The sequence below is a fragment of the Musca autumnalis genome, unplaced genomic scaffold (assembly GCF_047663935.1).
Source record: "Musca autumnalis isolate F117 unplaced genomic scaffold, ASM4766393v1 scaffold_1, whole genome shotgun sequence".
NCBI lineage: Eukaryota > Metazoa > Arthropoda > Insecta > Diptera > Muscidae > Musca > Musca autumnalis.
In genome coordinates, this window is record NW_027411644.1 from 234,376,691 (window position 1) to 234,390,192 (window position 13,502).

Below are 13,502 nucleotides of genomic sequence, written 5' to 3' on the forward strand. Positions count from 1 at the left end.
ACACCATCATATTTATGTATATATTGCTCTAAATGTTGTTCTTGTCCTCCTACTCCTCCTCCACCTTCAACGTTATTATCATCGTGTTTAACTGTATTCAAATTGGCTACTGTAAACATATTCTGGCTTTTTTCTTCTTCCTCTTCCCCAATTTTTTTAGGATTTACCATCGCATATTTAATATTATTCGCCTTCTCCTTATCACCGACGCCGTCATGCACATTATATTTAAATGTATTTAACAAATGAATATCATTATCATTGCCATAATTTACAGGACTATTCCAATTATTATTACTGTTATCCTTGCTAATGTACTTATCATTTGCTCTACCGGAAATTTTCAAAAGATCCTTTTGCATTTCATTATTCAACGCTGTTTGCACTTTAAATTCATCACCAAAATCTGTAACGTCGCTGCTTTCAGCTCTTTTGTTATAATTATCAATAATTGGCTTTTGATTTTGATCTTCAATGGTACGAACATTCCAATCGTATAAATCGGAATGTGACGAAGATATTGTAATGAAAATTAATGTAAATTTGAAAATATTTTCCATTATTATTTATTTTTTTTTGTGTGTGTTTAAAAAAAAATATATATTTATTTTAATTTCTCTTTTTTATTTTGACTTTTTCTAATTTCATTTGCCAAGAAGAATTTTTTTTTGAACAGTTGTAAAAAATGGGGTGGGATTTTTTTTTTTAATAAGATTGCCATTAGTTTGTTGGAAAGCAAGACGAATTATTGACACTGGTTTACATTGAAACAATTAGACATTCAGATCGATCTGTGTTTTTAAGAAATTTTGAATACCATCATGTCGGTTAACGTATAGAGTTTTGGCTTCCTAGTGCGTTAGACATTTGAGGTAATACGAACTTTTCATTAAAAAAATTTCTAGATTCGACCAACAATCTGTCTGTTTGTTGGTGTTGTTGTAAAAGCATATGTTATGATTGTAGGTACGTTTTTCTCCCTTATCCGGCTCTGGCCATCTCTCCAGGTCTATGAATGCGGCTGCTTTTATTGGATGTAACCACAAAGCAAATACAGGAGTAGCAGGTCTGTTAAAAAGGTACTGTGTTTCGTGCGGACCTTTCCCGCATGTTGCGTAGATGTTTTGCACGGTGACATCAATTCTTGCCCTATAGAAATTTAGACGGCTGCACCATCCCGAACGTAGTTGAGCCAGAACTACTGTGGTCTATTGTGGCTGCTGACTTTCTTCAGCGATGATATATTGGAAATGTGTTCGGAGGGCCGCATTCACACGATAGTTGTTTATGGCATCTGTGATTGGTGTATACTATTACAACCTGCCTGGTTGGCTTGCTCATCTTGGGGTTCTCTCTTGTAATGTTGGAACACTCTCTAGATCACGAAGACGGCTCCTGACATACCAGAGTATGGGGTTGTATCCACCATATAGTGATTACGTTGACACATTCTGTTGCCATACTGCCATGAGGAGGCTCTCTTGCAATTCTGAGTTCTTTACACTTTTTTTATTGCGTTGCACTTATGTTCTCGGACCACACTGGCGCTGCATGGCTTATCACAACCTATCGCGTTATATGTGGTCAACAAGGTTTCTGCATCTGCACCCTAAGTCCTGCCGGTTAGTTACGTGAGGACATTGTTCCTACATCTCAGCATTTTGCAGATAGCGAACTATGTGAACTTACTGTTTAATGTCACCCTAAGAATCTTGAGGTAATAAGTGGTCGTTATACCCTACACCACTATGTGGGGAGGGTATTATAAGTTGGTTTGGGCCAAAAAGTTTGTAACGCATCGAAATAATGGTCGTAGACCCATACTTATATATACCAAAATGAATGTTTCGATGAGCTGAGTCGATTTGGCTATGTGTGTCCGTCTGTCCGTCTGTCCATCTAAACCTTGTAATCACGCTTCAGGTCGCAATTTTGATCGGATCGACACGAAATTTTGGATGTTGATGGGGGTCCCGGAGGGGAAGAAGCCTATTGTTTTTGGTGATGGTCGGATAATATTTTGGGGTCGGCCTCTATATGGGGTATGTCAAAAGCATAACCTGACAGAAAATATCACCTTTCTAACGATGTAAAATAGGTTCTCGTAGGTGATCAATCAACGAAGATATCACAATAGTCGCAAATAAAACCCAAATTTTCATTTTTGCGATTTTAATAATAATGACGAATATCACAGCTTTGGCTGAAGGCTTTCCAAAAGCAATGCCTGACTATGAAAGAAGAAGATTCCATCTTTACAACGATGCAAACTAGGTCGGCGTAGGTGACCAAATAACGGAGATATCGCAATAGTCGGTAATACATCCCATTTTTCCATTTTTTTGGAAATCACGCTACAGGTCGCAATTTTGATCAGTTCGTCACGAAATTTTGAAGGTTAATGGGGGTCTCACAGAGGAAGAAGCCTATTGCTTTTGGTGATGGTCGGATAATATTTAGGGGTCGTAATGGGCAAACAACTTATTTGGATAAAAAGACAACGTTTTTTACAAAGCGAATATCTCAGCTTCTATATGGGGTATACCAAAAGCAAAACCTGACCATGAAAGTAGAAAATATCACCTTTCTAATGACGTAAAGTAGGTTCTCGTAGGTGTTTGACCACGAAGATATCGCAATAGCAGCTAATAGAATCCAACTTTCCATTCTTGTGATTTTAATAATAATGACGAATATCAAAGCTTTGGTTGGGGATCTTCCAAAAACAAAGTCCGACTATGAAAGTAGAAAATCCCATCTTTACAGTGATACAAAGTAGGTTGGCGTAGGTGGCCACATAACGGAGATATCGCAATAGTCGGCAATACATCCCTTTTTTCATTTTTTTGTAATCACGCTACAGGTCGTAATTTTGATCGGATCGTCACGAAATTTTGGGGGTTAATGGGGTCCTACAGAGGAAAAAAGCTTTTGATTTTTGATACTGGTCGGATATTATTCAGGGGTCGGAATGTGAAAAAACTTATTTGGAGAACAGTAGCAAATATCACCTTTACAACGATGTGAAGTAGGTTGTCATAGGTGGTCAAGCAACAGAGATATCGCAATAGTCGGTAATGCATCCCTTTTTTCGTTTTTTGTGCAATCACACTACGAAATTTTTCAGTCAAAAGCTTATGAACAAGGGTAGTGGTGTAGGGTATAACATAGTCGGCCCCGACCCGACTATAGCCTTGGCTCACTTGTTTTTCGGCTACCTTTTACCAGGATCTGCGCTCATCTCAGCTAACAGAGTTGCCGTAGACCTATGTGGATATTTGCATATTGCTCGCGTGGAAAAGGTGGTAAGATCGGAAAAAGAGGAGTTCAGGCTTTCACAAATGTCATCAGGGAAGGTACCTGACACCAAGATCGCAGAATCACCCGCATACGTAACGATCACAATGTCGCCTGTGGGGGTGATATATAGGAAAGGTAGAGGTTAAACAGTTCCGGATATATCACCTCACCTTGGGCAACACCCTGCTTCACTCTACGGGGCTTCGTCTTCTTGTTGCCGAATTCAACGCCGACTGGCGTCTACACATCTAAACGATTATCTAACGTCCTCAAACAGCGTGGAGTGCATGACAGAATCAAATGCTTTTGATAAGTAGAGCGCCACCAACACTGTTCTATTACACGGCTTGCTCTAGTTGAGTCCTCGACTAATGTGTAAGTGGCGTGTGGGGCTGTTGTAGTGCTGCCTACGGAACACATATCGACAATTGGATAGCAATTTCTGACGCTGGGGAGGTGTAAAGCCTCAAGATTCTTTGTCGGTCTGATGGATTCACTTTTGCTGGCATCCTTGCCTGGCTTCAGTAGTGGGACCATGCTGCACATTTTCTAGACTTCAAAAACGATGCGGATGTCTAACTACAGTTTGAGAACTTTGGTACGATGCAACTCACGGCTCATACAGCTACTCTTTCAGTATTACCATAGAGATTGTGTTAGGGCCCAACGCTTAGGATGGTTGAATGTTCCTAATGGCATTCGCAAACATGATCCATTGTAAATTGTGGTGGTTCCTCCTCAGAAGGAAGATATCTAATGCGACGTAGTAGTCTTCTTTTCACCCTGACACTGTCGGGGTGTTCGACAAATTGTCTATCAAAATAACTTGCGCACCTCTTCGGATCAATCAGCGTAACATCGCCAAACGTGACTGAGGTCCTATCATCCTACTTTCCAGAGTCGCAACATCATCCATAGTAAATTGTGGTGGTTTTTCCTCAGCGGTGGTTCCTAATTGACTTAGTAATCTTCTTTCCGCCTTGTCACTTCCGGGGTTATCGACAAATTGTCCACTAAAATAACTTGTACACCTCTTCGAATTGTCGCCAAACGTGAATGAGTTCCTATCTTCCTTCTTTCCAGGGTTCGAGAGTGACAAAACCGTGGCTCTGCCGGGGTATAATTGCTTAACACGTTCGCGGACGCAAGCAAATTCAGAGAGGTGAAAAAAATGACACCCATTTTTTTCGAAATTAGTTTTTTTGTTATTAATTCATTAATTATTGATTATTATTATTATTTTTTATTTATTATAGAATGTATCTGGTTGAAATAAATCGTATTATGTATATTAATCACCAAAACTTAAGATTGTATACAAGTAAATGAACAAAAATTGGCTGACAATGTGAATGCTATAGCATTCACGTCATTCTGCATTGGAATGCTATAGCATTCACGTCCACGAACGTGTTAACATCCCGTCGATTAGGAGCTCCATTCTAAGTTATAAGCCGATGTTGGAAGGTCATAACTAAACGACTGGCCTTAGGGGACTTTAATGCTTATCATGAGTTATGGCATTCGTTCCAGCAGAGGTAGGTTAGGTTAAAGGACGCGCGGCTATCATAATAGACAACCGCTCCACTCAGAGGAAAGGTTAGTCGTAGTGGATAGACAGAGTATTCAAAAAAATAGAAGATTAGATTAAAATTATTAAGGTGGGTTTACGTAGAGTGGGTGTTTGCAAAGTTATTTTCCAGCAGAGGTAGGTGGCTGAACAGGTCAGCAAGATCACCAGACATAATCATCGTGTCACTTGGTCGCATAAATGACGTCACTTGACAACACGTTCTTTCTCTTGGGCCACACCTTCCCCCTATAAACATCCTTATCAGAAGACCGACCGACTTCTTAACCTCTGAACACCGCAATCATGGGAAAGCTAATTGGCCTAGTTTCAGGGAGTTCAGCAATCAGCGCTTCGGAGAACTGCTCAACCCTTCTGATGTAGCAAAAAAAAAAAAATGTTCCACTGCAGTTGCTCACTATATACCTGCTGGTCAAAGTGAGACCAAATTTCCCAGCTGAGGCGGCGGCACTATCAAATGAGATTGATGAGATTCGTCGAGCCAACCCTAGTGACCACTGAGTTTGGGACATGACAGTGGAAGTTAATAGCTTGGCCGGTGAGCACAAGCGGAACAAGTGGCTTTATCATCTGAAGAGCCGTAATTGGTGAATTGTGGGCAACGGTTAAGTCACTCTCGAGTCCTGGGTCTGCCTGTATCGCAGGTGCGTAACATAATCTCGAACGGATCAATCTATTTGATCCACATTTCTATCTATCAATTATGGCCCCTATCAGTCCACTCCTTCGGGTTTAACCCCATGAAAAGTTCAATTGTTTTTGCGCACGTTCGTTTTCGAAACAAATTTGATCTAAACTTTGTAGGGTACCTTCCATCAAAATGTTTGGTAAAAGTTCAGTTTAAGGAAGTATCTCGTATTGTTTTTTGCAGTGGGTTATTCTGATCACCTTTATTACGATGACATATTTTTTGGTGGGCATGTTTATACTTCCTGAAATAATGGCCCAAAATTTTGACAAGACAATCACTAATGAGCACGATAACTTACAAATAGAGTGTCCAATTTCGCGGAAACTTTGCACTTCGTAAGGTTTCTTCCAAACGTTAGTCAAGATCCAAAAAGGTCTATATTGGACAACACCTTCTGGGTACCTCCTTCACAAAAGTTCAACTTTTTTGCTTAAGTGTAGTTTAATGGTTGTTCGAGGATAGTTTTGAATTTTTCACCCGCCCAAAAGCTCAAAAAACCCTTAAAGTGATCAACTAAAAATGACTGGTTGGCACGATAATTATCGAAACGAATGACTCCCAAGATTAGATCCAGTTTCAAGATGAACCATGTCATTGCATTTCTCCAGGTACATCTTCTACAAAAGTTTAACAGCAGGTAGTCTTTGCTATCATGACTATATCATTATTTATTTTTAGTACTAGGGGGAAGACAATTCTTCCTGAGATACGGTACGAATTTTCTAAAGACCACGCCCGAGCTATAGGACACCCGACAATCTTCTACCAATATATACGTCAAAATATACCATGCTTTCAATCTGTATGAGACCTATCAAACGGTCTCTTCGAAAGATGCTCTGTACATTAATATAACTGTTGATAGGGTTTTCATCTTCGGAGAATTTATTGAAAAGATATACATTCAGGTAACACGTCCTGAATAGTCTTCTGTAGACCTTAGAAGATATTTTATCTGAAGAATAATTCTTTGAAGGTTGTTTTTAACTTCTTCTCAGGGATCATCTCTTCTGATAAGTCATCTTACAAGGTAGTCTATGTCTTTGGCATTGTTGTTGGATGACAAAAGGATGATGACATACTCTTAGAAAAACTTATTATTATTTTTGACCGAGGCCAGGATCTGAAAATGCGTATATTATTTTTGAGGTACTAGATAAGAAGGCAAGAAAAGAACTCTATCATCTCCGTTCTCTCCCAAAAGCTCAAATATTTTCATATGGAATTTTCAGTGTTCGGATTTTGTCGAAGGTTTGGCTCAAAACAAGACAAGCATAATGTTTTTGTGCATACTTTTAGGCGCAGTTATATAAATAGTTATAAATACCAGACTACCGCCTTTTTGAACACATTCGTAATAATTTGGGTCTCTTCTTCTCTATGTAACCGTAACTATCCGAAAATATCTCATATTTATTAGGAATCTTCATAATTCGTCTTGCATTTCCGCAAACTTGGAAAGAAGAAAAAAAAAACAAAAACACCTGAAAATCTCAAATCTGTTACTCATTTGTCTATTGGCATCTGTTTTGTTTGAACAATTGGTATTTTCAGCACGTGATCCTGCCGAAATTGAACGCAGTAATTTGGTAAATATTTGTAAGCTAGTTGTCAAAGAGTTACTAGAACAATCGGTGCGTTATGGTCGCATGTTGGATTCCGATCATTTGCCATTGCAACATTTTTTCATTGTTATTGAACACGTTTTGGGTCATGGTTTGCGAACAAAAAAGGTAACGAAAAAAAAAAACACTCACAGCAAAGTAATTCATCCAAATAATAACAAACAATTATAGGGTCTATTGGGTCCACGCAAAGAATTGTGGGATCTATTGCAGTGTGTTGAAACCTATTGTCCCGAGGCACAAGATATAACCGCCAGTGTACGTGATTTACCCACAGTTCGAACCCACATAGGTCGTGCCCGGGCCTGGTTGCGTATAGCTTTAATGCAAAAAAAGTTGGCCGATTATTTCCAAGCCCTCATCGAACATCGTGAAGATGCCCTTTACGATTATTATGAACCACATGCTCTGATGATGAGTGATGAGGTATAGTTATTCTTCACTCATTTCTTTTGTTTATATGTATTTGTTTGTCACCATGAAATCCGTTCTATTCCAGATTGTCATTATTATGGGCATTTTAGTGGGCCTAAATGTAATCGATTGTAATTTGTGTGTTAAAGAAGAGGATTTAGATTCTCAACAAGGTGTTATCGATTTTTCATTATATCTACGTTCAAGTTCACGCAACAATGATAGTGACGAAGAAAATCAACAGCAGCAGCAACAACAGCAAACCTCTATGGACGCTAATGGTCAGGGTAATATGATTGCCGTGCTAGACCAAAAGAATTATATTGAAGAACTAAATCGTCATTTGAAGTGAGTGTGTTACGGCATTGTTGAGAGGAAAGAGAGAGAGAAGGAGAGAGATAAATATTTTAAAGAGAGAGAGAGACTGAAGTTTTGGGAAGAAGTTCATAGAAGACTTCTGTTCATAGAAGACCGTTATGGGTCTTTTGTCCACAGAAGACCTTTAGAATGTCTTCTGTCCATAGAAGACTTTTAGAGGGTCTTCTGTCCATAGAAGACCTTTAGAGGGTCTTCTGTCCTTAGAACACCTTTAGAAGGTCTTCTGTCCATAAAATACCTTTAGAGGGTCTTCTGTCCACAGAAGACCTTTGGATGGTCTTCTGTCCATAGAAAACCGTTAGAGGGTCTTCTGTTCATTGAAGACTTTTAGCGGATCTTCTGTCCATAGAAGACCTTTAGAGGGTCTTCTGTCCATAGAACTCCTTTAGAAGGTCTTCTGTCCACAGAAAACCGTTAGAGGGTCTTCTGTTCATTGAAGACTTTTAGAGGATCTTCTGACCTTTAGAAAGTCTTCAGTCCGAAAAAGACCTTTAGAGGGCTTTGTGCCCATAGAATACCTTTAGAGGGTCTTCTGCCCACAGAAGACCTTTAGAGGGTCTTCTGTCCATAGAAGACCTTTAGAGGGCCTTATGTCCATAGAAGACTTTTAGGCGGTCTTCTGTCCATAGAAGACCTTTAGAGGGTCTTCTGTCCATAGAAGACTTTTACGCGGTCTTCTGTCCATAGAAGACCTTTAGAGGGTCTTCTGTCCATAGAACACCTTTAGAAGGTCTTCTGTCCTCTAAAGGGTCTTCTGTCCACAGTACACCCTTAAAAGGTCTTCTGTCCATAGATAACCGTTAGAGGGTCTTCTGTTCATGGACGACTTTTAGAGGGTCTTCGGTCCACAGTACACCCTTATAATGTCTTCTGTGCTTTAGAAAGACCTTTAGAAAGTCTTCAATCCGCAGAAGACCTTTAGAGGGCCTTCTGTCCATAGACGACCTCTAGAGGGTATTCTGTCCACAGTAGACATATAGAGGGACTTCTGTCCATAAAAGACCTTTAGAGGGTCCACAGTAAACCCTTAAAAGGTCTTCTGACCATAGAAAACTTTTAGAGGGGCTTCTGTCCATAGAAGTCCTTTAGAGGGTCTTCTGTCCACAGAAGACCTTTAGAGGGTCTTCTGTCCATAGAAGACCTTTAGAGGGTCTTCTGTCCATAGAAGACCTTTAGAGGGTCTTCTGTCCATAGAAGACCTTTAGAGGGTCTTCTGTCCACAGAAGACCTTTAGAGGGTCTTCTGTCCATAGAAGACCTTTAGAGGGTCTTCTGTCCACAGAAGACCTTTAGAGGGGCTTCTGTCCATAGAAGACCTTTAGAGGGTCTTCTGTCCACAGAAGACCTTTAAAGGGTCTTCTGTCCATAAAAGACCTTAGAAGGTCTTCTGTCTTCTTCTGTCCATAGAACATCTTTAGAAAGTCTTCAGTCCATAGTAGACCTTTAGAGGGTCTTCTGTCCATAGAAGACTTTTAGAGGGTCTTCTGCCGATAGAAAACATTTATAGGGTCTTCTGTTCATAGAACACCTTTAGAAGGTCTTCTGTCCACAGAAGACCTTTAGGGGGTCTTCTGTCCATAGAAAACCTTTAGAGGGTCTTCTGTCCATGGAAGATCTTTAGACGGTATTCTGTCCATAAAAAACCTTTAGAGGGTATTCTGTCCACAGAAGACTTTTAGAGGGTCTTCTGTCCACTGAAGACCTTTATCGGGTCTTCTGTCCATAAAAGACCTTTAGAGGATCTTCTGTCCATAGAAGACCTTTAGAGGGTCTTCTGTCCATAGAACACCTTTAGAAGGTCTTCAGTCCATAGAAGATCTTTAGAGGGTATTCTATCCACAGAAGACCTTTAGAGGGTCTTCTGTCCATAGAACATCTTTAGAAAATCTTCCGTCCATAAAATACCTTTAGAGGGTCTTCTGTCCACAGAATACCTTTAGAGGGTCTTCTGTCCATAGAAGACTTTTAGAGGCTCTTCTGTCCACTGAAGACCTTTATCGGGTCTTCTGTCCATAGAAGACCTTTAGAGGATCTTCTGTCCATAGAAGACCTTTAGAGGGTCTTCTGTCCATAGAACACCTTTAGAAGGTCTTCAGTCCATAGAAGATCTTTAGAGGGTATTCTATCCGCAGAAGACCTTTGAGGGTCTTCTGTCCATAGAACATCTTTAGAAAGTCTTCCGTCCATAAAATACCTTTAGAGGGTCTTCTGTCCACAGAAGACCTTTGGATGGTCTTCTGCCGATAGAAAACATTTAGAGGGTTTTCTGTCCATAGAAGACCTTTATAGGGTCTTCTGTCCATAGAACACCTTTAGAAGGTCTTCTGTCCACAGAAGACCTTTAGGGGGTCTTCTGTCCATAGAAAACCTTTAGAGGGTCTTCTGTCCATGGAAGACCTTTAGACGGTATTCTGTCCATAAAAAACCTTTAGAGGGTATTCTGTCCACAGAAGACTTTTAGAGGGTCTTCCTTTCATAGAAGACCTTTAGAGGGTCTTCGTCCATAGAAGACCCTTAGATGGTATTCTGTCCACAGAAGATCTTTAGAGGGTCTTCTGTCCATAGAAGACCTTTAGAGGGCCCACAGTAAACCCCTAAAAGGTCTTCTGTCAATAGAAAACTTTTAGAGGGTCTTCTGTCCACAGAAGACCTTTGGAGGGTCGTTAGTCTATAGAAGACCTTTAGAGGGTCTTCTGTCCATAGAAGATCGTTAGGGGGTGTTCTGTCCGAAAAAGACCTTTAGAGGGTCTTTTGTCCATAGAAGATCTTTGGAAGGTCTTCTGTCCATGTAAGACCTTTAGAAAGTCTTTTGTCCTCGGGAGGCCTTTAGAAGGTGTTCTGTCTATAGAAAAACTTTAGGAGATTTCTGTCCACAGAGGACATTGAGAAGATTTTCAGTACATAGATTACTTCTGGGAGGTCTTCTACCTTCTGAGATCTTGTATGAGTATACACAAAAAACATTTGAAAGGCCCTCTGGCCATAGAAGACCTTTTGAAGGTCTTTAGTTTAAGGATGCCCTTAGGAGGGCACAATCTGACAAAGAGCATTTTATAATCTCCCATTAAATTCAATCTCTCTACCTCACTCTCTCCCCTTCTCTCTCTTTCCCTGGTCGTCCCTTAATAATATCGAATTGAATTAAAAATTACATTCCAAAAACCATGCAGCGCAACGGTGGCAAATTTGCAGGCCAAAGTTGAATCGTTGACCACCACAAATGCATTAATGAAAGAGGATTTGGCTATAGCCCGAAACAGTTTGTTAGCATTACAAGCCGAAAATCAGGCTATGAGGCAAAATTCTATAGCAAGTATGTAATTATTTTTAAAACAATTCCATAAGAAATGATTATTAAAATATTTCACAAAAAAATTCTCAAACCAAAAGATGTGGGACCACCATCACTAAACTCCAATCAAAGTGACAATAGTTCAAATAATTCCAAAGATGCTGATAAAAATGCTGTGGAGACTCTCAAAAGCGAATTGGATAAGGAAAAGAAAAAATCCTCGGAATTGGAAAAAGAATTAAAATTACAAATAGCTTTAAAAGCAGAATCCGATATGGCTATGAAATTATTGGAAAAGGACATACACGAGAAACAGGATACCATTGTGTCCTTGCGTTTGCAATTGGATGAAATTAAACAAATCAATTTGGAAATGTATCGCAAGTTACAGGTTTGTAAACATTCCAAAATTAAATACTAATCATAATACTACAAGTCAAAGAGGAGCGAGCATTCTTCCTCTCTCTCTCGAACATTGTGATATGGGCATGTAAAAAAGCATTTGCATCATAATCATCATCAGAAATATCATCAACGCAAATAACCCATAAAGCATAAGACATTATTAACCCCCAAGTTGTTTGGATTTCCGTTTTTTGTAAAGTTTTAAAATGTATTTTTTAAGTTAATTTATAAAAGAACAACAATTTTTATTTTATAAAATATGGCTTACAGAATTTTTGTTTCAAAATGGCAGCTACATTTCTAAGTTTTCTATTTGTAAAACTCCTCCTCAACTATTTCATATCCTTCATCCATCGCCATCATCATCTTCATGATATTTTGAACAAAAATCAAAACAAAATTTTCTTAACCAACAACCATCATCATCCTCCCACTACTACTACTACTGCAACTGCTCTAAACACAACTGCTGGATGCTGAACACAGGAATGTGAAGATGAACTCACCCAAAAAGGTGAAATGGTTGCACGTCTCCAAACTAAAGCCTCGCAAATTGGTAACATTTTACAATCGCTCGAAAAGAAATATGAAAATAAAATGGACACATCAATGGTGGGTTCGGCATCTGGGTCCTGCATTGAAAAATCACCCACTACGCGAAGACAACAAAATCTACAAATATTTGAGGCTTTAACCAAAAAGCATAAACAAGACATTGGACCACCTATGAAACGTTTACATTTAAAAATGGATGGTATACCGCCATTTAATCCTAACAACTATCGCAAATCACCATCGGCGACATCGGAAAAATTCCATGAATCTATACCGGAGGTAAAGACACCAATGTCAGCTAAATCGTTAAAGCTGTGTATGGATGATGATAATGTAGAGCAGCAGGTGGTTGGAAGTGAGGCTAACCACCAACAGGACAGCGTGAATAATAAACATTTAGATTCTGAAATGCCACCGGCTGCCTCATTGCCCAATAACACCACCAATGGGGGATCGATGAGTGCTTTCTTTGCTTCGGAGGATAAAGCGACAGCAGCTGCTGCTGTAGCGGCACCAACAACAGCAGTTAATTAAACTATAAATTGCTATTTTTAAAATTAAGAAAATTATAGAATTTTGTTAAATACAAACAAAAATATTATATACTTTTGTTAAATACAAAATTTAATTGCATTTAGTATATATTTATTATTGTAGAGATTATGGTGATTTAAGATATGTTTTGTAATTTATTTTAAAATTATTATAATTTTATTGTAATTAAGTATTGGTATTTATTAGGCGGGGGCGATTTGTATGGAAGGAAAAAATGTTAACGGGCGCCTGGAGTTTCTGATCCTTGGGATTGTACTGAGCAAAAAAGTCTACTAGACCATATGTGTATAGTGAAAATCGAGACTCCGGATTTTGACTTGAAGTTTTTTTTAATTAATTCTCTTTCGAGTTGAGCTTATTAGACCTATTATATACATTGAAAAATTAGGAGTCTACCGAAGTCCCACGCATTCAACCATTACGCTACGTTTCACTGGTGGTTAGCCGATCTTCAGGCGTATTGAATGTTGTTTTTGTGGCAGACGAAGGCAAAGTTTGAGAACTAGTATATATATCGCACTTCATTAGATAAATGCATATGCGAAATTATGTCAGTTAATTGAAACTCCAAACTTTTCCTATAGTCCTGCCAATTGTAGCCAAGACAATAACAGAGAACTCTCTAGTGCATCTCAAAAGCATTGGAATGCTCCTTTAGGCAGTTTTGGCCTTGAGAAAGTGGAAATTTTTCCGAAAA

At 39.1% G+C, this 13,502-nt stretch overlaps 2 protein-coding genes across 8 annotated transcripts in view; one reads left to right on the top strand and one right to left on the bottom strand.

Moving 5' to 3' along the window:
• The window catches only part of LOC141389230 (protein RUFY3), a 56,849-nt gene that overhangs the window by 25,919 nt on the left and 17,428 nt on the right, over positions 1 to 13,502 (top strand). For 4 of the 7 annotated variants that reach the window (XM_073960469.1, XM_073960466.1, XM_073960463.1 and 1 more), the window contains 5 exons: positions 7,137 to 7,315; positions 7,379 to 7,633; positions 7,707 to 7,969; positions 11,169 to 11,311; positions 11,389 to 11,681. In XM_073960469.1, coding sequence (XP_073816570.1) covers positions 7,137 to 7,315; positions 7,379 to 7,633; positions 7,707 to 7,969; positions 11,169 to 11,311; positions 11,389 to 11,681 — 1,133 coding nt within the window. Of the gene's footprint in view, positions 1 to 7,136; positions 7,316 to 7,378; positions 7,634 to 7,706; positions 7,970 to 11,168; positions 11,312 to 11,388; positions 11,682 to 12,181; positions 12,884 to 13,502 lie in introns of those variants that run through there. The other 3 variants (XM_073960468.1, XM_073960464.1, XM_073960467.1) reach the window with 1 other exon arrangement.
• LOC141389231 (uncharacterized) overlaps positions 1 to 13,502 on the bottom strand; it is a 57,775-nt gene that overhangs the window by 7,571 nt on the left and 36,702 nt on the right. The gene's annotated exons all lie outside the window — the stretch shown is intronic.